The 27,246-nt window shown below is 34.2% G+C and overlaps 1 protein-coding gene across 3 annotated transcripts in view; it reads left to right on the top strand.

Moving 5' to 3' along the window:
- The window catches only part of TAB2 (TGF-beta activated kinase 1 (MAP3K7) binding protein 2), a 76,317-nt gene extending 51,473 nt beyond the window's left edge, over positions 1–24,844 (top strand). For 2 of the 3 annotated variants that reach the window (XM_074368195.1, XM_074368194.1), the window contains 4 exons: positions 18,166–18,326; positions 18,525–18,618; positions 19,372–19,452; positions 22,790–24,844. In XM_074368195.1, the coding sequence (XP_074224296.1) occupies positions 18,166–18,326; positions 18,525–18,618; positions 19,372–19,452; positions 22,790–22,932 (479 nt within the window). In that variant the 3' untranslated portion in view covers positions 22,933–24,844. Of the gene's footprint in view, positions 1–18,165; positions 18,327–18,524; positions 18,619–19,371; positions 19,466–22,789 lie in introns of all 3 variants that reach the window. The other variant, XM_074368196.1, reaches the window with a different exon arrangement.
- Positions 24,845–27,246: the final 2,402 nt, after the last annotated feature.

The following is a 27,246-nucleotide window of genomic DNA, read 5'->3' as shown; positions in this document are numbered from 1 at the left end:
AGTTTTGGAAGTAAATGATTTTTAATATACCATTATTTTTGCCACTGATATTTAATTCCTATTCTTCCCCCAGAGTCCTTTCTTCTGCTCTCCTTCCATCAAAATAGATTTCCTATGTTTGAATAGTTGCTGACTTTTAAATGGAGAGCATTTTTTTTCTTCCAGTTTTTTTGAGATATAATTGCCATACAGCACTGTATAAGCTTAAGGTGTACAACAGAATGTTTTGACTTACATACATCATGAAATGATTACCACAGTAGGTTTACTGAACACCCATCATCTCATATAGATACAACACTAAAGAAGTAGATTTAATTTTTTTTTCCTTCTGATGAGAACTCTTAGGATTGACTCTTAACAGCTTTCATTTACAATGTACAACAGTATTCATTATCTTTATTGTGTTGTACATTACATCCCTGGTACTTATTTATAAATGCAAGTTTGTACCTTTTGACTACTTTCATCTAATTCCCCCTCCCTCCACCACTCCCCACCCCAAGCCCACCCCCTGCCTCTGACAACCATGAATTTGATCTCTTTTTCTGAATTTGTTTGTTTGTTTTTGAAGTGTGATTGACCCGCTACACTGTGTTAGTTCCTGGTACACAGCATGGTGATTCGCTATTTCCATACATTTTGAAGTGATCACGATGATAAGTCTAGTTGTCATCTTTCACCAAACAAAATATTATATAATTATTGACTGTATTCCCCATACTGTACATTTCATACCTGTGACTCAATATTTTGTAACTGAAAGTTTGTACCTCTTAATCTCCCTCACCTATTTCTCCCTCTCCCCAACCCACCCAGAGAGTAAATTTTTATATGCAGATAATTTGATAAGAGGAATTTTTGATTGAAGTAGATATACAATATTCATATTTAACTGGAGTATAAATTAAAGTGTTAGTTAAACTTGCTGTCTTCAGTCTTTCTCCCATTCTGTCTTGAATCTCCTCTAGTCAGCACTTTTCCCACCACAGTCAGCCACAGCTGCTCCTTTCAAGGCCATCAGTGGCAGCATCGTTACTAAAGCTAGAGGTTTTCAGCCCTTGTCTTCATTGATATGTGTCAGTTAAGCACCCTCTTCTCTGTGAAATATTTTGTTCACTTGACTTACTGAAGGATGGATTCCACCTCTCCTTTTATTCTTTGCTAGTTCTTCCTCATTTCTCTGACCTTTCACCTCTTTGTTCAAAGAAGTGAGATCAAAGCCTCAGCTCAGTCATTGGGCTTCCTTTCTTCCCTAGATAATCTCAGTCAGCCTCATGACTTTAAATATTATTATATGCTAATAACTCCCAAATTTGTAACTCTAACCTGGACTTACTCCCTGAATTTTAAGCAGTTTGTTTAACTACCTACTTAACATCTCCATTTGAATGTTGACGAGGCATCTCAGGTTAACTATGTCTAAAGCAACTTTTGACATTGCCCCCAACTTACTCTTCCCATCTCAATTAATGGAAACTTAACCAGGCCAGAAACTTCAGAAATACCCTTGACTCATTCCTTCTTTCACATTTCACTTGTAATTGACAATAAATCCTGTCAATCTTAACCTTCAAAGTATATCAAGACCTCTCTTTTTTTCTTTTTTAACCATTCCCAGCCATTGTCATTACCTGGTCTGAGCCACCATCATCTCTCTGATGGTTACTGCAGTAGCCCACCTGCTTTCACCCTTTCCTTTTTATGGTCTTCTTTTAACTCAGCCGCCACAGAAATAGTTTTAAAAGCAAAAAAAAAAAAAATCATATTTCACCTTAAAAATTATTGAACACCTATGATGTTTAATATTATTATGAACTATACCTATAATAAAAAAACAATGTGCTTTTCTTTGGTTCTAAATATGATGCTGTTTGACGTATCATTAATTTGAAGATGATTGTGTTGATGCATTTATGGCAAACCATTTATATTCTGTCATCTCAGTGCCCAGGTCTCAAATTTGAAGGATAATTGAGTGGCCTACAGTTAATGTCTGTATGTGCAAACAGTGAGTTTCCAAGCCTTCACAGGTGCCATGGTCTGAATGTATTTTCCCAAAATTGAAAGATGATGCTATTAGGAGATGGGGGCCCTTTGTGAGGTGATTAGGTCATGAGGGAAGAGCTCACATAAATGGGATTAGTGCTCCTAGGAAAGAGGCTTTAGAGAGACCTCTTGCCCAATTCCACCGTGTGGGAACCCAGCAAGAACGTGCCAGCTATGAACCAGGAAGAGAGTGCTCATGTTTACCATGCTGGTGGTGCCTTGATCTTGGACTTCCAGCCTCCAGAACTGTAAAAAATAAATTTCTGTCATTTATAAACCCCCCCAAAGCATAATTCATATTATATCTGCACATGATAGCTATCTCTTTCAAAGTAAAGGCTACAGAGTCTTACATGATTGACTGCCTCTCCGCCACTAGTTTTCCTTTCCACCACCTCACTCTGTTCTAGCCCTACTGGCCTTTATTCCTTAAACATACAAGGCATACCTTAGGCCCTTTGCACTTGCTATTCCCTCTGTCTGAAATTCTTTCCTCCCAGAATCCACAGTTAAGTCCCTCACTCCTTTCAGGTCCTTAATCAAAAGTCACCTTTTCAGTGATCCCTGATCTCCCTATCTAAATCCATCCCCCAGCATTTCCTGTCTCTCCATCCTTGTTTATATTTGCTCAAGGAGGGGGAAATGAATAATCTGATACCAAGATACATAACAACTAAAACCTACTGAATGCTTACTATATGCTAGACGCTGTTCTGAAAGCCCATTCATTTCTTACAGCCAGCTATAAAGTAGGCACTAGTGTTCTTCATATATTCAGCGTAAAATACTCAGGAACAGATAGGTTAAGAATTTAGCCAAAGGACAGGTGGCAGAGTCAAGATTCTAACAAGGCAGTTGACAACAGAGCCCACGGGACACTTTTAACTACAGCACTATGTCTTTCCAGATTTTCAAAATAAACTCTCTGGAAAGATGCTTCACATTTATCTTATAGCTTCGTATAGCCCCTGGTGCTCCACTGTAAAGGCCACGTGTGCGTCAGTTTGAGAAGCGTGGAGCTAAAAGATCACTCAATAAAAATAAATCAAACAGGCAGTTATCAGGAAAGAAATCAATATATATAGATATAATTAGAAATAACTTGAAACAATAAAGTAATACTGTGGGTGGGTGTAGTGAGCACCTTTTTATAAAGAAGGTAAAAGAATTTGCTAATGAGTGGGGATTCTGGTTTGAGAACTCAAGCCTACCAAAAAAGCAGGGTTCCCCAGAATCAGCCATTCAGATTACTTGTCTAACAACCTTTGGACTGCTCTAACAACCACGATCAGTTTCTTTAAACATACCTATATGTATAGGGAATTTCCTAACATTCATATGGCTGTGTACCTTTGTGTTATCTGTGCACATGCATACTGTATTGGGTGGGTGCTTTTATCTCATTTCCTTCTGTTCACTATGGAACTGGTGTTGACCCAGGTTTATACATCACCCAGTGTCGAAATCTTGATCTGGCGTTTCAGTGACTTGGTTCAGTCAAATCAAAGGACTGTTCTTTTCTGAAAAATGCATCTCTTATGATGTTAGCTTGTACATGTGTGATGCTCTACAGTTTTACACAGCACTAAATGAGGTGACCTGAATAATACTAATCTTTAAGTAAGGATCTTTTCTGAACTCTAATTTGTGTGGTATAGGTAATAAAGAGAAAAGAAACATCTCTGCCTCCTACAGTGAAATTGATCTTTCTAAAACTCCTGAAACATACTGTTTCAGAGTAGAAAAATAATTTGATTCAGATACTAGAATCATAGGAAAATATTTTTCTCAAATTGAGGAGAGAACATACGTAAATAAATTTGGTATCCAAAATGCATTATATTTATATTTAATATTTGAAATCAAAATATACTAAAATAAAAATTTCAAAAACGAGAATTCATATTTATAAAAGATATATTGCTTGATATGCCCTCTGCTATAGCATGAGAAAAGGAGGTAAATTAATGAAACTTCTACCAGGATACTGCTCATCTCAGCACCAAGTAAAGGAAATAAATTACACTTTAGTCATTAAAGTACTACAAGTATCAGAAGCAAAAATAAACCCCAAATAGAAAGAATAAATTCAAGTTAGAGATTTCATTTCAAATTCTATCAATAGGAAGAAGACTCTTATTTTACCTGCTAAGAACAAATATTGAAGGGAAAATTGTTTATCAGTAGTAAGGCCAGAAAACTACATTTTCCCCTCCTTGAGCCATACCACCTGACTCTTCCTGACTTCTGAAAAGTGCCAATAAATACTTTTTTCATTCACTGTATTCCGAGACTTTCTGGTATCCTTTTCCATTCATATAAGTATGCTTTTTGTAACACTGACAACTTCTATAGATACAAAGAGCAAGTGCTTCACTCATTCAAACCAATTTTCATGGTGGCAGTGGGAAATAGCCTACTTTCTGTATTTGTTACAATTGCCAGAGGCTCTTCCATAACTAACGTTGCTACCAAAAAATGATTTCTTCTTCTCTATTTTCTCTACAGAAATCATCTATGATATTGATCTAGCTAGTAAATTGTGTTTTTTTAATTACGTATATAAAATCATAAGCATTTTTAATGATACTTTAATACTGTTTTTCCAGTTATATTTATGATCTTACCATATTGTTAGGCAATAGCTTTGACTTTGAACCTAAAATAGAAGTACAAATAAGAAAAACTGAGATGAAAATTAGCTTCTTGAGCTTTTTATTTCTCATTCCTTGTCATTTTTTCACCAGTACTTCTCTCCAGATGACACTACTTTTCTATTTAACAAGATTTAGTAAAAGTGCTGCTCATGACAAAAATTGAGGGAGCTAGATATCCTTTTCAAAAGGAAATATGAATTAAATTAAATGTGCACTTTGACTTTATCTTATTCATCTGCTTTAGTTTATTCATCTGCTGATTGGAAATGCCTTTTTTCGAACTTTGACTTGTGGTGACATTGAGATCACATTAAATAATTAACTGAGTAATGAACTTAATTGACATCAAACCACTTAAAGAATTCTTTTTTCTGAATCTGCCCTCCTTATAGATATGTTCTTCCTAGTCTTAAAACTAACTGCCTTTTTAATTTGGAATAAATCTCAGCATTGGAAGAGAGTTTAAACATAATCTAGAACTCTGCAACAAAGGTTATCCGGTCCACTTACCCATTCAGCAATTGGTCCTGCAGGGTCCCTGTCAAGTGTAAAGCCATTCTGTACTTGGATACCTTATGAGAAACAAATGGCCTCCTAAGATAGCACATAACATTTTTGAAGAGTTCTTCTTACTAGCAAGTTATTTCCTGTATTAAATCAATCTTTTTTAAAAACATTATGAAAATAACATATGCACATGATAAAAGAAATTTAACCCAATTTAACCCCCAAAAAAGGAAGATACAATAAAAATTTGTCTCCTTTTGGCCCCTAACCTATCCCTTCCTCCAGCCATCCCACCATTTATTTATCAGATGTCATCTCCATTAGCAGTTCTTTATCCTCTTTCCCTTTGTAATAACATATACACACACACATTCTCACACACACTTTTTTTATGGGAACACAATATGCATATGACTATACATAAATATATGTGGGATTATATAGTCTATACATACTCTACAGTATATATAACAAAGATATTCTATGGGGATGTAGTCATTATTTTAATATTTACTGAGATAGAGTTAACATCCCATGCAGTTCACTGAGTTACAGTGTACCAGTCAGTGATTTTTAGTACAATCATATATGTGCAACGATCACGATCACCACAACCAATATTAGAACATTCTCATCACCTCAAAAAGAAACTCCATACCTACCTCCTTGTCCTGTCACCGTGCCCACAGCTCTAAGCAATCGCTCATCTCCTTTCTGTCTCTGTAGATTTACATATTCTGGACACTTCATATAAATGGAATTACTTAATACAGTCTTTTGTGACTAGCTTTTCTCATTTAGCATGTTTTAAAAGTTTTAAAAGTTGTAGCTTGTGTTTTTTTGGTGGCCCATTATACCATTGTATAGATATACTACGTTTTGTTTATTCATTTATCAGTTAATGGACATTTAGATTGTTTTCACCTTTTGGCTATTATGAATAATGCTGCTATAAATATTCATGTACACATTTTTGTGAACATTTATTTTTTATTTCTCTTGAATATATAGGAGTGAATTCTTGGATCATATGGTAATTCTTTGTTTAACCGTTGAGGAACTGCCAGACTGTTTTCCAAAGTGGCCGTACCATTTTGCATTCCCCCCAGCAGTGTGTGAAGGTTTTGATTGCTCCACATCCTTCACCGCAGTTGCTATTTTCTTTGATTCTTGCTGTCCTAGTGGCTGTAAAGTGGTGTCTCGTGGTTTTGATTTATTTTTCTCTAGCTAATGATGTCAAGGATCATTTCATGTGCTTATTGGCTATTTGTATATTTTCTCTGGAGAAATACCTATTTCTATCCTTTGCCTATTTTTTAATTGGGTTATTTGTTTTTATTAACTGAGTTGTGTGAGTTCTTTATATATTCTAGATATAAGTCCCTAATGTTTTGCAATTATTTTTACCCATTCTGAGTCATTTTTTCACTTTTTTGGTAGTGTCTCTTTCTGCACAAGTTTTTAATTTTGCTGAAGTCCAATTTATGTTTTCCTTTTCATTGTTTCCCTTTTATTTCATATTTTTAGTGTCATATCACAGAATCAATTGCCAAATCCAAGGCCATGAGGATTTACCCCTGTTTTCTACTAAGCGTTTTATGGTTTTAGAGCTTAACTTTTGGTCTTTCATCTATTTTGAGTTAATTTCTGTATAATGGTATGAAATAAGGGTCTAACTTCATTCTTTTGCATGTGACAGTCCAGATGTCCCGGTACCATTTGTTGAAAAGACTTCTTTCCCTGTTGAATGGTATTGGGACCCTTGTAGAAAATTAGTTGATTATAAACACATGGGTTTATTCCTGGACTCTCAGTTCTCTTATTTTATTATCTGTATGTCTGTCCTTATGCCATTGCTACTCTGTCTTGATTATTGTTACTTTCTAGTAAGTTTTGAAATTGGAGCATGTAAATTCTACTTTGTTCTTTTTTAAGATTGGCTGTTTGGAGTCTCCTGCTATTCCATATATATTTTAGAATCAGCTTGTCAATTTCTACAAAGAAGTTATCTGGGATTCTATAGGGATTACACTAAAATACTTTTCTAAATATACTTGATTTTTTTAAAAATGCAAACAGGTCAAAAGGGTTTATGATAGAAAGTTCCCTTCACCAGAGACAACCAAGTTACTCTCAAAAAATTCATTTTGTATTCTTCTAGAAATTGAAAATGGAACATAGTATTTTGCTTTCTGTCGTTCTCATTTTTTGTTTGTTTGTTTGTTTTTATCTTCTTGAGAGTAGTCCCTGTCAGGAATTGCATATCTGCTTCTTTTTAAAATGACTGCATAGTATTTTATACCATAGTCTATAACCAGTCCTTTCTTACAAACCTTAAGGTCTTGCTTTTACAAACTACTGTAGTAAAAACCTTGTGTATACAAATTTTGCCCACACTCATGTATTTTGGCAGAAGAGATTACCAGGAGTGGAAAACTGCTGGGTCAAAGGATATGTATATTTTAAATTTTGATAGATACATCATTTAGGCTTGGTTATGCTGCTGTAACAAACTGTATCTTTAAACAACAAAGGTTTATTTCTAGCTCACTTGACATAGATTAGCTGGTGGGCTCTGTTCTGCATCATCCTCACTCAGGTACACAGGTCGAGGAAAGCTACATCTGCATGCTTCCGTCCTTGTTCAGGCAAGACAAAGGAAATACAGCATGTCAGAACAGACTCCTCATTCAGCTCCAACACGTTACTCTTCAGAAAAGACAAGTCCATGTAGCCATACCTAATTCAGAGTAAAGGGGGAGGCACAATTCTGTGGTATACCTGGAAGGCAGAGCGCCAGAAATAGTTGGTGAAGGACGCTAATGACTGCCTCAGTACGGGTTGCCAGTTTTAATTTTGAGACCCTCTAAAGAGATTCTGCCAGCTTATGCTCCCATATTTATAAATGGGGAGCATTTTTGGCAACACTTATAAAAATGTTCTTTTCTCTTCTCTCCACCCATCATTGTGTAAGTGATTGAAAAAAATACATCTTTGTCAGGTCTGATAGGTTAAAATGTACTGTTCAGGTGTTTTTTAATTTGCATCTTTAAATATGAGTGAGGCTAAGCATCCTTTCATATATTAATTTTTAAGCCACTTGTATTTCTTATTTTGTGAACTTGCTTGTTTTGTGCCTAATCTGTTTTTTTCTAATATGTTTTTACTTTTGTATATTCAAACTTATTAATATTTTTTCCTTCTGGCTTCTGGGTTTTGCTTATATCTTATTTAGAAAGCTCTTCTCTAGTTCAAGATTTTGAAAAAAGAACAGAAATCTTGTATCTTTTCTTTAGCTATAGTGATACTTCTTGACACTATATTGAACTGGCCTCATTTCTCTCTCATGTGACATCCCTTCAAAAACTTGAAAATAACTGCCATACCCTCTGGTAAAGTATACACCTTTCTAAGCTGTGAACACCCCCAGTTCCTACCATGGTTCATCTAGTTCTGTTTCCTTGAGGCACTTCTGGTGTCTCTAGGCCTGTTTTCTTTTTCTCTAAACTGAAAGTCTTAGTATCTATATCTTAAGATTGCATGCAGAGTCTTAATTATGTGCAAATAAATGCCAACAAAGTTATCTAGCAGCAGTCCCATGTTCATCTGTTATTAATACTAATATATAAATAATTTAAATTTCTTAAAAACAATTACAAAGATTAAGCATCATTATTCATAGTTTTATGGTAAAACGTCTTGCCCAGATTATAGCCCCAGTTGCAGCATTGTTGCAGGGTCTGACTTCATACTGTCCTTAAAAGGAGCAAAATAATTAAAACATCAGCATGCTTTATTTTAAAGAGTAACTGCCATCTCTGAATCTTTCTTGACTCAGTCACCAAATAAGTGACTGTAATTATACAGTAGTGTATAAGACACCTAGAAATCTCTGCTGTCAGCAGGTAGAGAGTAGAAAAATCTTGATTTATTTTAGAATCTGACATTGTGACTTGTTAGGTACAATGACTTAGGCATGTACCTGACTTAGGCATCTAAAATTGTCCTGATGGACAAAAATTTTAAAGATACAAGAAACAAGTGTTTTACATTTCCAATGGCAAACTTTCTCTCTTCTTCCTCTTCTTTTTTTTTCTATTAAGCCTAAGATCTTTGTATCCATAAATGCTTGGGTATGTTTTCCAGTGGAAAAGGCTTTTTTTAATATACACATTCAATTCTCTGCCTTTTTTTTTTTTTAACTTGTGAAGAAATTAGGTGTCATTTACACTTACAAAAAGCCTAAAATTAGTAACACTGTCTGAAACTTCAGGGTTTTTTCTATTTACAAATAAAGTTGAATAACTAAGAAATTGTCTCCATTGTTTATTGGAAGCTGGCAAAAGTTGGGTAAAAATTCTAAGTTTTCTGAAATTGCTGTATGAAACATCTAGTGTGCCTGTAGGGAATGCTTCAAGAGTCCCAGTATGTATTTGAATTACCTGTCAGTTGTTTTAACCACCACCAGAGGGAGTTGCATGCTTAAATCTTTATCCATTAAAATTAAATTTTGACTGAAGAAGATTTAAAAGGTACTGATTTTTTTTCCTCTATCTGTTAGTCTTCCTCCTTTTTTTAATCTATTTAAGGACACTGAGTAGAAGTTAAGTTTGGAATCATTGTATGATTGAAATAGTAAATACATTCCTTATTTCTTTGGTAGAACTAGCATATAAAAGAGCCATCTTTCTGCAGTGTCAGCAGAAAAGCCTTGCCATATTTCACAATGTAGTAAATCTTGCTAAGTAAAAAATATTAAAAGTATTGACACAACATTGTAAAATGATTATAAATCAATAAAAAATGTTAAAAAAATATTAAAAGTAAACATTCAAGGAGACTTGAAAATAAATAAGTTTTTGTTTTACCAATATTTCTATTTCTTGGACATAAAATTAGTATTTTACTATCCATTAAAAGTCAAATTCTTGTTATTATTTTACATTTAGTAGATATTTATCAGTTGCCTATAGTTTTCAGGGTTAAAACTAGATAGTAGGTGATACAAAAATGTTTACCCTCAAGGAGATGGCAGTTTAATTGAGAGATGTACTTAATAATGAAAAATCTAAAATACTGAATTTTTCCAAGTGAAAAATGAAATGGACTCATCTGACAAAAAGAGATTCCCCTTTAATGTGATAATAATTTGTAAGTAGAAAATAATCATATATAAGCTCTTGAAGTAGTTTGTTCCCTTAACTTTGTTTTCTTGTTTCATACTTCATTCATGATATTAATTTATTGATATTCATGATATTAATTTATTTAATGTCCTTTGAACAAGTAGTACAAAAATAAACTTAAACTCCATTACTATTCAGATTATTTTGGATTCCAGAATAGCAGAAATTTAATGTGCTTTTGGCTGAATAAAATATTACAATGCAAATATCACAAATGAAGCTGCAGCACAGTCTTTACCTATTCCTTATTATGGTCTAACTACTTGTATATAATTAGATATTTTAATTTTATCAAAGTGTACATATTTGTATACATATATGTTTTTTATATGGTAGTCTGTAACCACAATGATATGTGTAAGTGTAGGTCCTTTTTTTTTTTTTCTTTTTTTAACTCATCCTTGTTCTACATTCACTGGACCCATTCAGTTTAAAGGCTAGTGTCTCCCTTCAGACCTGGAAATCTTCTGCTTCCAGTTTCTCATTGTCTCTATCTAGAACTTATTTTAATCAGCTATTTAACATCCTGGGCCAATTTTCTGTTCATTTCTCACTGTCATATTCTCAATATATTTCACCTGCTCGTCTTTCTGTTCTATTGTTGAGATTTCCTTAAATCTACTTTCAACCCATGTATGAAATGTTTATTTTAGCAGTGAGGTTTTTAATTTCTAAGAATTAGTTCTCTGGTTCCTTTTTCCTAGCATATTGTTGTTTATGAGTGCTTCTTGTCTCAGATATCTTAATGATAGTAATTAGAAATTAAGTTCTCGTCTCTCCTAAATTATCTCCACTTAATCTGGGTTAAACCTTTCTCTTTGTTTATCGAGATCTTTGACATGTCAAATGTTCCTCAGATGTGTGGTAATCTTGGCCAGTAGTTCATGTTTAGGAATGAAGGACCATGAAGGCTAACTGAAAACCCTGTGTAAGAAAGTGAGACTTAGTCACTTGGTCAGCTTTGCTTTGTGATGAATGACTAAGTGAGGAGCCATCTGCTACAAGAGAACACTTCACCATCACTACCTAGCATTCTTTGTGTATGGGCACCAGCTTGAGAAATGGTTTTGGGGGAACCTTAAGAATAAGCATGCAGCTAATCTGCCCTTCCGTAGGATAAGGAGAGGTTGACCATTCTGTGAGCAGACATCCAGTTAAGCCCCCTTCTTGTCCTTCCTCACTTCTGCCTCCTGCTGTTACCTGCGTTCCTCAAAGCCGAGAGCCTCTAGATTTCTGCAGGGTAAGGTTGTCTGTGGTTTTTCTCCTTGTCTATGATGAGACTGTAGCCTTCTCCGCCCTACTTCATTAGTCTTCCCCACTTCATCTGCTTTCAGCCTTCCAGAAACTCGTTGAAGTCTCTTGTCAATAAATTGCCTTCTTCCTTTATGCCATTGTTGGATTCTGTCAGTTTTAGTTCTCTGTCATTTTCATGGGGTTCCAGGAGGAAGATTATATAAATACAATGCTTAATCATCTTTATATAAATACAATGCTCGGTCAGTCATCTTTACATCAAAGTCCTGTCTGATATAACTGATTCTTCATATTTGGCTTTTAAATTCCATGTTAGTCCATATGTAAATTAACGATAGGAATGACGAGAGTTTTTCCTTTAGCTTACCCACTGGAGTCTGTGTAACAAATTACCCCTTCTGTCTAAGTACATATTACTAGATTGTGCATGAGCCTAATTCATCTGTATGTGTAGTTGATATTATTTTGTTTGTAACAGTCTTTTCATATGCCAAAACAAAGAAAACCCAAAAAGCCAGTCTAAAGGATTTATTCAAATTCCTGTTCATAGTCATTTCCCATAACAGAGATGAAATTTTCTAGCCTCATCCCACAACTACAGCCCTTGTTTTGTAAGCCTTCCTGACTCTCTTCTGAAGCTATCTCCTTCTTTTGGACCCTGAAAGTATAATTGTCATATTTCTTTCTCCCCAATCAACCCCCAACTCTTTTTCATTTAGTGGAAGCTGATTAGAGCCAAAGTGTTCATAAATAAACACTGTAATTATTATTCTTTATTATAAGTCTAGTAATGTTTCTTAGTGGATGTGTCTTATGTCATATTTTGTACAGTAAAGGTTAAAATTGCAGTCAAAACCATAACTAGAGAAAAAAAGTTTAGCTTTAGCTGAATTTTCATAGGGTTTTTTTTTAGAAATTCGCCTTGACACTCCTTTGTAATTCATCTTTCTCAGATTCCTATCTAAAAATGCCGTACCACAAATGAAAAATGAACTACACACATGAAAATCCAGGCACTTAATAGAGAAATCAAGATCACATCTCTCTTCTACTATATTCAGAGCATTTTTTAGCTTGTTTATAATTAAGACATACTTAAGAGATCCTGAATAGTCTAAAGATTAGGTTTGTCATTTCTAATACAGTCATAACTCTGCTTTACGATTTTGTTTTCACTAGAAAAAAAGATTTCTTAAAGAAGTTCTAAAATAGTGGATTCACAGTATTTTAGTTTAGGGTTTCAGTCTAATCATAGTAGTTATCTTGCCTTTACTCCCAAAGGCAGGCCACATCTTTAGCCATTGCAGAACCTCCTTTCTATGTGAATTCCCAAAGATGTAGTATTTCTTCTGTTTCAGAAACATTCTGAAGAATTTACTCTTAAACTTCAAAACATACTTATGACAGTACCTTTAGCAATTGTGACTCCTTCTTCTCTCCTAAATCTTTTTCTGAATCAGATTTTTATCTCCTAATGTAGGCCTTCTATGTAGCTTTCAGCTTTTTTTCCTGAAATGAATATTGCTACACTGACTTTATTTCAATTTTATATTTGCGTCATATATCAATTTCAGAATATCTCTAGCTGCCTTCAAGGTTTTCTCTGTATCTTTGGTTTTCAGTAGTTTGACTATGATGTGTCTAGGTTTTGCTTTATTTTGCTTTACTGTTTACTTGGAGATCTCTGGGCTTCTTAGATCTGTGGTTTAGTGTCTTTCATTAATTTTAGAAAATGTTTAGCCATTATCTCCTCACATATTTCTTCTGCCTTATTTTTCTGTTCTCCTTCACCAATTACATGTATTTTACACTATAGACTGATGTCGTTTCTCACCTCTTAGGTACTTTGTTCTTTTTCCCTCTTTTTCTTTGTGTTTAATTTGGGTAACCCCTGTCTTCAAGTTCACTGATTCTTCTGTATCCAGAGTGCTGGTAAGCCTGTTGAAGGAATTCTTTATCTCTGATAACCATATTTATTTCTAGCATTTGACTTTTTTTTTTGTAATTGCCATCTCTCTTCTCGAATTACCCCATCAGCTCCTACATGCTGTCTACCTTTTTACCTAGATCCTTCAACATGTTAATCAGTTATTTTTAAATTCTCTGACAAGTACTTTCAGCATCTGGGTGCTCTTTGAGTATGGTTCTATTGATTGCTTTCTCTCTTTATGATAAGTTGGATTTTTTTCTCTCGCTTTTCTATGTATCTCTTAATTTTTTATTGAATGCCAAATATTGTGTGTAAAGAAACAGAAGAGACTGAGATAAATAGTATTTACATCCAGAAACTAGAATATCTTTTTTTCCTGTCAGGATATTAGTGTGAAGGAGGTTGAGTCGATTTAGGCAGGAGGGGAGCTTGGTTTGGATTTTGTTGTTGCCTTAAGTGCATCACAGTCTTCATGTATCTCCAGCAATTAGCTGCTCTTTGTGTCTCTTAGAGTGCTGCCTAAAGTGCAAAATATTACTTTACTTTAGTCCCCTTTATTTTTTTTTTTAACCTTTCTGTGCTGTGGTGGGTCTCTAGGCCATAGTTTGCTAGCCCCTTGTTTTTAGAGCTTTGTTCTTGGGCCACATCCCCCTTATCTCCACCCCTCCCCCCATCTCTCCTACCTCTGTAATATAAGCTCCAGAAGGGCAGAGTTTCTTACCTGTTTTGTTCATTGATTTCCAGAGTACCTACAACAATGCCTGACACATTGTAGGCTCTCAGTATATTGAAAAATGGGTTAGTGAATTATGTTTTAAATTTTTTTTTAATAAACAGCCTGTAGCTGTTGATCTCTTGTATCTTTACAGATACATTTAATTAGATTTATTGTGATTACTGTTATATATGGAATTATTCCTGTCATTTTTTGCTTTTCCAATTCTCTTTTCCCTCCTTTCCTACCATTAAGTTTAATCATATTTTCTTTATTTCTCCTTTTCCTTTTAGTTTAGAAACTGTATTCTGTTTAGCTTCCTCTAGTGGTGATCCCTGAATATTTAACATGTATATTTGATTTAGCAAATTGGAGTTTTCTTTCTAAATACTTTCAAAATCTTAGAATGTTTTTCCTCTGATCTGTGTATTTCCAATTTCTTGTTATTCTTTTCTAATATTTTAGTTTTACTTTGTTTTAAACAGTCTGTACCACCCCACCCACTGCCATGATCTTTTTCCTTCATTTTATAGTTAGAACTTTTTCTTAGATTTATTCATCTCATTTCTTCCTTTTATATTAATTTCCTTCTTACCAAAAAACATTTTTAGTAGTTCTTTAAGCAGCCATCCATGGTTTGTATATTTCCCCAAGCTTTATCTCTTTATTCATCCCTCCTCTAATTTAGTTAGGGGAACTAATTATTCCATTATCTTCTGGAATATTTCTTTTCTTTACCAGCTATCAGATTTTGCCTCTTCTCCATTCTCTATTGTCTCCTTTTGGAACTGCTTTTTATATTTATGTAAAATTTTTTAACTCCCCTTTCATGTTTTTTTTTTTCCCATCACTTTAATTTCTGTGTATTCTGAGTAATAATTACAGATTTATCTTCCAGGTCACTAAATGTGTCTTTGACTATATCTAATCTATTATTTAATCTATTTGTTTGACTTTTTCATTTCAGTGACTATTTTTCTTTTCGAGAGGTGGTACTTTTCCAAATCTTATTCATAGCAACTTTTTCTTTTATTATATTTTAGTTTCTTCTGTTATGGTTATAATCATCTTAAGCAGACTTCCATAGCTTCTTTCAGACTATTATATAATCTTTAAGTTTAGGGGAACTCCTTTGGGGCCATTGATTCTCATAGTAGATGGTTTTCTTGTTTGGTCATACTTTTCTACGGAGAGCTGCTCTTCACTGAAGATTTTTCCTTTGTGGATCCCATAGTACTAGCTCCCTCGTAGTAGAAGGGGGTTGCCAGAGCACTTTGCATTTGCTTCTGCCAGTTACCCCAAGGAAATCACCAGCCTGGGGCTTATTGTTATAATAACTTCTCACCCTGAGGTTCTCTCTTGCCCTCATGGTAAATTTTGACTACTCAAAGTATAAGTTGTGTTTCATTTTCTCAGGAAATCTATTCTTATACCCTCTCCATATATAATATTGAATAATATCACAAAAGGGGGAGGGTATAGCTCAAGCGGTAGGTCACATGCTTAGCATGCATGAGGTTATGGGTTCAATCCCCACTACCTCCTCTAAAAATAAATAAGTAAAACTAATTACTCCCCCAACAACAACAAAAAAATTAAAAATTAAATTAAAAATTATATATATCACAAATCTATATCTTATTTCTAATTTTAGCACAAACATAAATTATCACGTAGTCATTAGAACCACTGAATAAATGTGTCTTTAAAAGTTTTTTTTTTAACATATTTAGGAAAATATATAAAAAACCATTTAGGGAGAAAATCTCCACTCGTTTTAAGAAATGCTGCTTTTAAATAATCATTAATTTGAACAAATGTCTAATTAATACTATTTTTAAATAAGTTGGTAGGTAGTCAGAGTTTAGAAATGAAAGAAAGTATATTATGTACTCTTAGTTCTCCTTTGCTGTGCCCTACATTCCAACTTTGTGCCCCGGTATTTCTTTTTTTGGAGGGGAGTTAACTAGGTTTATTTATTCATATATGTATTTTTTTAGTGGAGGTACCAGGGATTGAACCCAGGACCTTATGCATGCTAAACACTGTGTTCTACCACTGAGCTATACCCTCCCATCCCCCCGTGCCTCCATTGTCCTACTCGGAAAATAACAGCCCATCCCTCATCTTCTTTTAAGAGAATAAATAAACCCTAGTGCAGAATTCTAATATTTTGGAAATAAGAGGGATAGACCTCTGCAATTCAAATAAAATAAATTAATAAAAGCCTGACAAAACAAGCTTGGGAATAGGTAGGAATGTGCAAAGACACAGCAAGTTTTCTCCCAGTAACATGTATACCTCCAGAATCACCTCCCTATATTCATAGAATATATATTAAAATAGGAGAAAGAATACCAAGATATTTGTGTATCAAAATCAGTCTTGGTTTTTACAACTTGAAACATAATGCCCTGGTATTCTTTTCTTCCAGTAAATCAGAAAGGAGAATTACAGAGAGAAATACTTGTGGGTTATATTAGTGTCAGATTTTTGTTGGGAAAAATTATCTACTATTTAAAGTTCATTTTAAAGTACGTCAGCCTAGTTAGCTTCCCACACCCCACACCCCAATTCTGTTTCAAGTACACTGCTAGATTGAATGGCCTGAATGTACCTTAGTGTGCTGTAGCCTTTTCCTTATCTTATAGATACGTGGAAATTTGAGTTGGATTGAAGATGACTGTGTTTAGCATTAATCTAATCTATTTAATCTGCTTGACTTTTTAATTACTATTTTTCATTTTTAGAAGTTACTGTACTTTTCCAGTAACTTCAGATCTTCCTGTTTTCTCATGGTAGCATCATCCATCCCATGCTGCCTTTTCTATTAATTTAATTGAATTTAAATTTAGTATTTTTCAATTTAAATTGAAGTATAGTTGACTTACAATATGTTAGTTTCAGGTGTACAGCAGAGTGATTCATTTATAGATATGTGTGTGTGTATCCTTTTTCAGGTTCTTTTCCATTATAGTTTATTACAAGATACTGAATATAGTTCCTTGTGCTATATACTAGGTCCCTGTTGTTTATCTGTTTTATATTAGTAGTGTGTATCTGTTAATCCCAAGCTCCTAATTTATCCCTCCCTTAAGCTGCCTTTTAATAGAAGTGATTCAGGTATCTTCAGTTCCAGTCCAGTATCCTTAAAAGTGAGGCTCACCTTGTCCAGAGATGGCAAGAACTTGTATCAGTTTTTATGACTTAATAAGCTTCATGTGACAAGACTGATTGATTATTTTCTGTCTTTAAAAATCTTAGAAAGACATTTTCACAAAGTGTAATTGGATTATAAGAAAATGTAAATGTTTGATTTATCTGAATGGTATTGTTTTTAATTTGCAGTTTGAGCAATTTAATGTTAACATTCATGTGAATTGAAATCAGTCAGTTTTATTTGTTGCAGACATCAAAATGGATTTAACCTAACCCACATTCCCTTCTAAAATATCTGTAAAATGTTCATATTAGGATACCTTATGCATAGTCCAAACAGGTCAGACTTTTTGGAGTAGAAGGCTTATCCTTTCAAAGGGTCTGATGTGAATTTAAAAATAGTACGTAGGTTAACTGACTAGAGCCTGTAGAGAAGCAGTAGGCGATAATACTGTCTTTGGCCATATAAACCACCTCTCAAATTAAAGTGATATTTGCATGCCTAAATAATTAAAATAAGTTTTAAGTTAAAATTTTTGAAATTTTAAATGTTTAAATTCTCAGTATTTTGTTTTATTGTTATCTTTGGGATTCTTGGCAGCCTCTTGTTTGTTACAGAAATAGGCATTTGTTTTGTTTTCCCAAGGCAGTTTAAAGGTTAATTGACTAAACTGGGAGGGTCCTCATTGTTACTAATATGTATTGCAGCTCTATTGGTACATCAGAAGGCCAGAATGGAACGACTTCAAAGAGAACTTGAGATTCAAAAGAAAAAGCTGGATAAACTAAAATCTGAGGTCAATGAAATGGAAAATAATCTAACTCGAAGGCGTCTGAAAAGATCAAATTCCATATCCCAAATACCTTCAGTAAGTCTTTCTAAAACTGTTGTGACTGCTGTGCTTGAACATGAGAATAGGCAATCTGTCATAAGTATAAAAGCTTGATCTAGTTTGCTAGAAATGCTCTTAATTCATACTTGTTTTTCCCTTGCAAAACTCTACTTTTTCTGAACTAATGACACAAGAATTCGATGTAGATCCTTCTCACATGGAATTATTTTTCAGCTTGAAGAAATGCAGCAGTTGAGAAGTTGTAATAGACAACTCCAGATTGACATTGACTGCTTAACCAAAGAAATTGATCTTTTTCAAGCCCGAGGTAAAGTTCAGCGCATACTCAGCTGAAATTCTTCATATTAACTTACCAACTCTTCCTGTAGCTGGAAACAGACTTATCAGTTGTTATCTTACTGTTTCATATTTGACTTTGGAGCCAGATAGGGCTAAAGAACTCTTGGATTTTTATTTTCTCTTACCTTCCCCCCCAGAAGTATTTGCCAAAACCCATTAAGCTGAAAGATGATTTATTTCATTTTATTTTAGTAAGTAAGCTGTTTATCTTGGAACATTCATGGAAAATGCCATATCTTAACTTTGGAGAGAAAAAGTTAGTGCTAGTCTGAAAACTATGATTCTTGAACTTGTTCCTTTTGTTTAAAATCTGAACCATTATATTACATTAGTACAAGATTTTTATACTTACTTGAGGCCAGGCCACTTAGTTGCTTATGATGATGTTTAGTCATTTAAAATTATATTTTAAATTTTTAAATTTTAGATTATCTTGTCACATAGAACAGGGGTCTAGTTCGAATTCTGGTATTGTCTTACTAGCATTAGTTGGACTTCTTCCCCAATTTACCACTTAGACCTCTATTATGTACTGTATTATACTTACCTCAGCTGTTTTGAAATCCTTATATCTAATTTGAGATTAGAGGCACAAAATAAGTGAAAAGCATTTGTTCTATTTATACTGTGATTTTTTTTAGAAAGAAAATGTTTGCTTTTTAAAAAAATATATTTTTGAGCTATAAACATTGATATATACTTACTTTTTTATATATTTCAGGACCACATTTTAATCCCAGCGCTATTCATAACTTTTATGACAATATTGGATTTGTAGGTCCTGTGCCACCAAAACCCAAAGGTTAGTGTATCCAGTAAGTGTGAAAACTATTGCATTTTGAATGATTTTAGAAAATTTTTAGCAATTCTACTTCAAACATTGGCATTCTTGGATGGATTCATTAGGAAAATATTTTCACTTACATGCTGGGAATTGAGGAGGATGCAAAAATGTAATAATGTACATAGCTCTTTAATATGCATATCCTTAGGATTCATTATGTACTCCCCAAAATATCAAGTCTTGGCAAAAAAAAAAAAAAAAGGTGCAAAAACTTATATTCTTTGAAATTTTAGACAAATAAGGAAGACACTTGAAATTTTATTTTTCATGAATATCCTGTTTTATTTAGCTTATGCATAATTCTGTATAATCAAAATGCTCTGAATTCCAGATGAATGATTTTTGAAAATTATTACCTACTATTATTTTTACATCATTGATATTCACAGACTATATACACACCAAACTAAGAAATGTCAAAACATTTGTGTGGGATTTTTTTTAATCTAGGCATGAAAAAATGTATAGAAATAATAATATATATAAGAAAAAATACATAGAAGTTCTTTTGTTATTAGAATTTTCACATTCTCATTCAATATCCTTTTCTCCCCACTCCCTTGTTTTTGTTCAAGTATAACTTAATTAGGCCTAGCTATATCCTCTTTTTTTTTCCCCCCCAATACTTTTAAACATTGTTAGCTAGAATGTAATGAACTGTTGTTACAGAGGAGCAAATGTGAGGCTAGGACATTCAGCACAGTGAGTGAGTAGGCAAGTGTTCAGACAGTGGATGCTATTTGGGTGTTAACTAAATAAATAAGACAGTGGTATAACCTAGCTTCTGAAAATAAGCAAAGTGGGTATTTTAGACTCTGAATGAATTGCCTTAATATAATCTTTTTACTCTCTCTCAAAAACTAAAATTTTCCATGTAAAAAGATCCTGTTTTGTTTCAACACAATCTAGTATACTTATGTGTTAAGGGTAGGAGGGAGGTGGAATATAGACGAAGTAAGATTGGTCTTGAAAGTTGTTGAAGGAAGATAAGTACATGAGGTTTATTTTACTGTTCTCTCTACTGTTCTGTGTTTGAAATTTTCCATGATAGAAAGTAAGAAAGAAAAGAAAAAAAAATCCATTACTTAAGTTTTTCTCAAAAGATAGGAGCTTATATGCTGGCAATTTTTGGAAAATAAAGAATCTATTTTTGCCTTAAAGCTAAAATAGGGGGTTACTAGTTTCACCTATAGAGTTTTACTTGGTTCTCAAAATCAGTTTGCTTCACAATGCAGTTTTTTTTTTTTAACAGCTAAAATGAAGTGTGAAAATCACAAGTCATCCTTTGCAATTCTCTTTTCTCAATTATGGTGGTTATTTAGTGTCCAAATACCTCTAATAAAAAAAGTCATAATTCTGAATACCAAAAGAAATTGTGCAGATGTAAGAAAACCATTGGAAATTTTCCATTTAAAAAATTGTAGGTCTTCTATTGATTACCTTAGCTATTTCTTAAATAATAAAGAGGATGCTGCCATTTAATAATAGATTGAAGTGTTAGTACAGATTGAATGGCCTTCGTAAAAACCATTTGTAGTAAAACAAAAAGGATAGACAGATTGTACTAAAAAATGTACCAGGTAAGAATGTTTTCCAACCTGAGTGAGACCAAAATTCTAGTAAGTAGAGTGGATTATCCCCAGATTAAAACAGTTATTCTATAAAATATTGCCCAAGTATGGAGTGTGAAATAATTTTAGGTGGTAAAAAGTCAAATTTGTTTAACTGTGTTTGTTTTAATGTGTTTTAGGGGATACCACGTAGTATCGTTAGACTTCATTTTTCACGTATTTTTACTTAAGCCTTAAGTAGATATGTTCTAAAATTACTCCATTTAAAGAAAGTTACTATATAAATAGTACTCTCAAGTTGCTCATGTACATGCCAAAAATTGTGACTATGCCTAAAAATTCTGACCAGTGCCCAAAGTGGGAATTTTGCAATAAAATGGTTTTTTAAGACTAATCAGTAAATAAAGTGCTGCTAAAGAGGCACAAAGTACCAAGCATCACTTAAATATTTTAAACGTGTTATAGAAACTTGACGTCTATATTTTCATCTACTGTATACGATAGTTTGTTTTTTAAAATAGCAGGAGCGGTATCATTTAGTTACCAACTCAGTAGAGTGGGTAGAATTTACAGATTAATGTACATTGTTTTAACACAGTTAGAACTACAAATTATAAACCTTGATAGGAGAGGTCCAATTATGCATGGTCCTTTTACTTTAAACTTCCAGCAAATAATTCGTAGGAATACGATTCTAAAATTATAATGGAATCTCCCTGACCTCACCCCCCAAAAAAGTAGTTTTATAAGTGTAATTTCATCTTAGACATAACTATGGAAGAATATAATTACTCCTTATAGTTAAGGTACCTCTGTCCATTCAGACATTGTAGAACATTGGCCTCTTAAAGCTGCAGTGACTTTATTTTTATAAGTAAGAGAGATTTGATTGAGAGAGAATACATGATTAAGATCACAGAGCGAAGAAATCAGGAGTCAGTAGCAGAGCCAAGAGTAGAACCCCATTCTCACAACTCTCAATCTAGTCTTCTTTCTACTGTTCCATAATAAATACGATTTTAGAGCAGGGGAGTGTATAGCTCAGTGGTAGAGTGCGTGCCTAGCATGCCCAAGGTCCCGGGTTCAATCCCCAGTACCTCCACTTATAAATAAATAAATATGATTTTAGAATAAAATGAAAAATAAAGTATGGTAAAATTTTATGCTGATTTACTTCTCTGACGTCTGTTGTTGATACATAGTTAAATAAGATTTTAGGAATTAGTTCATCTTTATATTTTACTTGTGTTGCTCAAGGCTTACATTTTTAGCAGGTAGAGAACATTTAACAAAAACTTCCATTCATGGTAGAAAACAAATATAAATACTACTTCAGTGGGAAATGAACCCCTGACTTTAGTGAGACGTAAGTGCACAAGGAGTGTTGCATTGTAGTAGGACTCCTTGTCACAGTCATAGGTGACGTTGCCGGAATCTTGGCTGTTAGTTCCTGTATGAATTGACTTCTGTTTTTCCTGCTGTAAACTGGGGGGAATGATACTCTTTTCTCCTTGGAGGAGATCCTCAGGGAATCACTGCGTCCATGTTGCTGTTCCCCAGTTGAGAGATTGGTGAGGATCAAGCATGTGTGTCAGTTTCAGCTAGATGCTTCATTTGGTTAATAAGCTACTTCATGCTGTCCTGTACAAATAGTGTTTAAATTTGCCAGTAACTTATGACTTTGTGATTTTTGCTTCTAAAACAACTCTTTTGCTTCCTTACAGATCAGAGGTCCACCATCAAAACACCAAAGACTCAAGACACAGAAGATGATGAGGGGGCTCAGTGGAATTGTACTGCCTGTACTTTTTTGAACCATCCGGCCTTAATCCGTTGTGAACAGTGTGAGATGCCCAGGCATTTCTGAGCCAAGAGGCCCTATATCTTCTCTGAAACCACATCTGAAGTTCAAGAAACTAGTCTGTCATCAGGGGAAAAGTTTTACTGCTACATAGGATTTTGTCAAATTGAAGGTGTGACAAGATGATGTTGTGCTAATGTTAAATGTCAGCCCACAGAGCTCATAATACCTCAGTCTAATGTCATGGGCAGTTGAAATTCATCACATGAAAGGTAATCTGCTGAAAGACTTGGTTGCCCGCTGCCTAACCATGTACAGTGTTACCATTAGCCCATTATGGATAATTCTCAGTATATTAATGCCTAGGTGTTCCCAGTTCCTTTTCCCCTCATGTCACTACTGAATTTTGACAGGAGGAAAGAGTAGAACGATGGCTTTTTTTTTTTTTTTTAAAGCTTTTGGTGAAACACTACAAACATGAAGAAAAGGAACAAGGTTTAACTATTTAAAACTGTTTGCTGCCGCATAGTGCCAACGGATAGGGGAAGAACTTCACAAATCTGTGGTACTCTTGGCCTTGTCTTTGTCTTCCCTGAAAACATCTCCACTCTGTGAAGCCAGCATCTAGGGTCTAAAGATGAAAAGGAGAGCAGCATGCATTGTCTGTACAAACTTGGAGTGAAATATCCCACAGCTTTTCCTACTGTACAGATCTCTCGAGTCTGCTTTAAGTGATTTCTTTTCTTCCTTATTATTTTCTTATATTTCTATATGTATAGTGTAATAGTCTTTTGTTAACTAATTCTCTTTTTTTCTTTTAGTGATTAAGCACGATCATGTCCCTTTTTAAGCCTTATCTGAAAGAAGCAATGCCTTAAAATAAAAAAGCATTAATGAAATGAAACTATGCACAACATAACTTTCCTCTCCTTACTCTGTACTCTGCCCTCGTGAGTGCCGGTGTTCTGTGAAGACATGCAGATGCTGCACAGTGAATTGCAGAAAATATTACAAGACTTACGTCTATAGGTCACACTATATACTGACTTCAGTGGTGGGTGACACAACACAGCGTTTTATCTTCCACAGGGAAGCTTAAAACAAAAGATATTTTTAAGCCACTGACAGCAACAAGGTTAAGCTTGCTTTATCTGCCTGGTGTCCCACAGAACTTTCACAAGAGATTACTATTGGGAAAGTACAGTTTCAAAACCAGCAACAGCAGCAGAACCCACAGCCCTCTTTTTGGAGAGAAGTTTAAATGCTTTACTGTTGGGGCAGTCCGTTTCTAAACCTGACTTGGTGGCAGTATCATGTATATTTATAAAACAAGGCTAGTCATATTTAGGACAACTGAAGAAAAGCTGGAAAAAAAGAAAAACAAGCAAACTTGAACACTGAAGCAACCTCAAGCATCTCTTTATTTTGATGATATATTTTTATAAGGAAAATAAATATTCAGACGATCAGGAATGTATATAACTAAATGAAATCAAGAAAAAGAAATAACAGTATGCATTTAAAACAGAATTATGAAATTATATATCAGTGCTTAGAATGGGGCTAAGGGAAGTGCTGAAATGTAGCAAAAGATAGGAGATAAATGTAGACTGTCACCCACTGTAAATGTTTGCAAATGAATATTTTTTAAACAGGATTATTACAGGTGATTCTATATGAATGTCAGAGCCTTAACTTCCAGGCTTTGCATCTTGTATATGGGAAGAAATATGACAATCCTAGTTAATTAGACAATAAACCCAAAGCCCTTAACATTTGATGCATTTTGTTTTAAAAATAGGCCTTGTTTTTCAGCTTCATCTGCAGTTCTATGTGAAGATTGATAAATCAGTTTTTACTTGTTTTATTAATAAAACGTAATTTGGATATCTTGAGTTGATGGTTTTGTGATTTAGCTGGGTAAACTATCTTTGTAACAGATAAGTTATTTATAAAAATTAAAAAACTTATATTCTAAGATGGATTTTGTGACTTGTTTTTAAAGTTTGTGGTACAGGAGATAATTTATGCCCCAGCGTAACATTTGACAGTTAATTGAAATCCGAGGAAATTCATCCTCTGGAGTCTTCTCATGACATTCTGGCCTTCAGCTGCATGTCTCGGATTATTTGTATCAGTGTCCCCGGCTTCTTTTTAACTGATGAATGAAAGCAACCATGTTTCAGCTGAGCCAGAAAAATGAATAGTGCTTCTTTTTTCAGAGCTTGTTACAGCTTTTCCTTTCATTTCTTTTGGGATTTTTCAAGTTTACCCCATTATTGAAAACATGACTTCTTGAGCCATTAGCCTGAGTAGGCATTCAGTCAGTATTTGCTCTATAGCATTATATGCAAGTGCTGAGGATGGTGGTGCTTCTCTTGAAGAGAAACTTTATATTAAGAGTTTTCAAAACATGGCTCAGTTTTTCTGAGGTTGAAAAGAGCAGAGTAGCACTTGCTGATCCCATGGTGACTGTCGAAAGCCCTGCCTTGCCCTGACTGGTCTTTGGCAGGGAATATGAGGTCTGGGGTGGTCTGGAGACCACCTTCAGGAATTATTGAACTAAAATAGAATTACAGGTACTAAGAGCCTCAGACGGAAAGGTGGACTTCTGTTTCTTGTCCCTAATCATCCTTGGGTACTGACATTCTCTATATTTAAAGGGAATATGGACAATTAGTGGTTCGTGTAAATCGGACTTCTCAGGAAAACCTATTTGTAGCAAAATGTTGTCCATTGTCTACTATCATAACTAATACATTATACAGAGGTACACATTTCACATTGTAGTGAAAATTTTGTGGAGAAATAAGAAAATTTTTCTTTTAAAGTTTCCATTTACTTTTTAAATGACCAAGCTGGATCAAGCTACAGTCTATAATATTAATTGACTTTGCATTGGAGAATTGAAATTGCATAAAATCCTATCTATTGATAGTCCAAAACTCTATTAGATGTTAACTTTAAACTTAAATTTTAATCGAAGCATTTATAAATAGGAAATTTAACTGACAGTTCATCAGTTTCCTCAATCCCAATTTAATGTTGATGGGAAATTCTAGTGAGCAGTGATAAGGTTTAAGAAGTGAATGGTGTAAGATATAATATTCAGTCCATGAGTAATTGAAGTTTGCTGTGTTGCCTTAGAAAATAATACTAAATCTGTAGTGGCACTGAAGTTCATTCCAGATTTAATATCTGCGTACTGAGTATTAGCATGGTTTCCCATATAATATTACAAAGTACTTCTATTTCTCCATGACAAGTGAGCATATTTTTGGCTCCAGTTTTTAGAAGCAATAATGATACCCATTTTACTTGGAATGATTCAGGGCTGCATTTTAATTTTTATTGTTTCCATCTGAAAATATAATCAGGCAACTGAGAGAAAAGACAAGACTTCTTCTAAAAAAAACACAATTTTGTAGCTTTATATTTGTTAAATTGGGTTCCGCCTTCCCCCCTCCGTATGTTGTAGGCTGTATGGTATTTTGTTTTGTTCTTTTAAAGGGAGTATAGTTAAGCATTAAGAATGCTTAGTAATGCGTTGTCTTTGTACCTATAAATTTGTTCCTATGTTACAGGTTCAAAATAGAATGGCCGTGTTACATCGCAATAATTCATTGATTTTCCTAGTTATTTAGGATAGTTACGAAAGCAGTTGCATTTTTAACTACTTGTTCCCCAGATAGAACCCTCAAGAATTAAGACAGTTGGAGTCCAATTCAGGCATCTCCTCAAATTTCCTCTCTAACTTTGGGGTTGTCCATTGCTTTTCTTCCCCTACTTTGTTAAATGAAGATAATTACGTTAATGTTAAACCCTCCTCACAAGGGTGTTGAGAGGCTTAATGTGAAACTATCTGAGCCAACCTCTTCTCTCAGTAGGAACCAGATTATCCTAAAATGTAGGTTGTGCTTCTGTATGAATGGGTTTTGAGGCTTGCTTCTCATCAGTATTAATGAATAGAATGGTAAGCCTGCTATTTATCTCTCTGAATTGGTCTTGGGACATCACAGTGGATCCGAATTCAGTATTTTGGTCACTGTGATTGAATTCTTTGCCTCTTTTAATGTCAAAAGGTTGGTTGCATTGCAAAGGTTTTAAGGCTGACCTAAAGATCAAGTGTTTATATTCCTGCTGCATGTCCTGCTCTCTAAAGAATGTATGTTTTATGATGGAGAATAACAAATTATTTCTCCAGGAAAATAAATACTTTCTTCAAAGGACTTACTCCAGCGTTTGCACATCTGCATATTTATTTTAAGCCTAAAAGTGACCCGAGGTCCACTTCATGCTAGCTTCTCTTTATAGGTCCCCTTCTTCACCTTTTCTTTTTTTCCCTTTTCTGAGGGCAGGAATACATCCTTCCTCTGACCC

Source organism: Camelus bactrianus, chromosome 8 (assembly GCF_048773025.1).
Source record: "Camelus bactrianus isolate YW-2024 breed Bactrian camel chromosome 8, ASM4877302v1, whole genome shotgun sequence".
Taxonomy (NCBI): domain Eukaryota; kingdom Metazoa; phylum Chordata; class Mammalia; order Artiodactyla; family Camelidae; genus Camelus; species Camelus bactrianus.
Note: the sequence above shows the minus strand (reverse complement) of the source record. Positions and strands in the feature narration are given on the sequence as shown.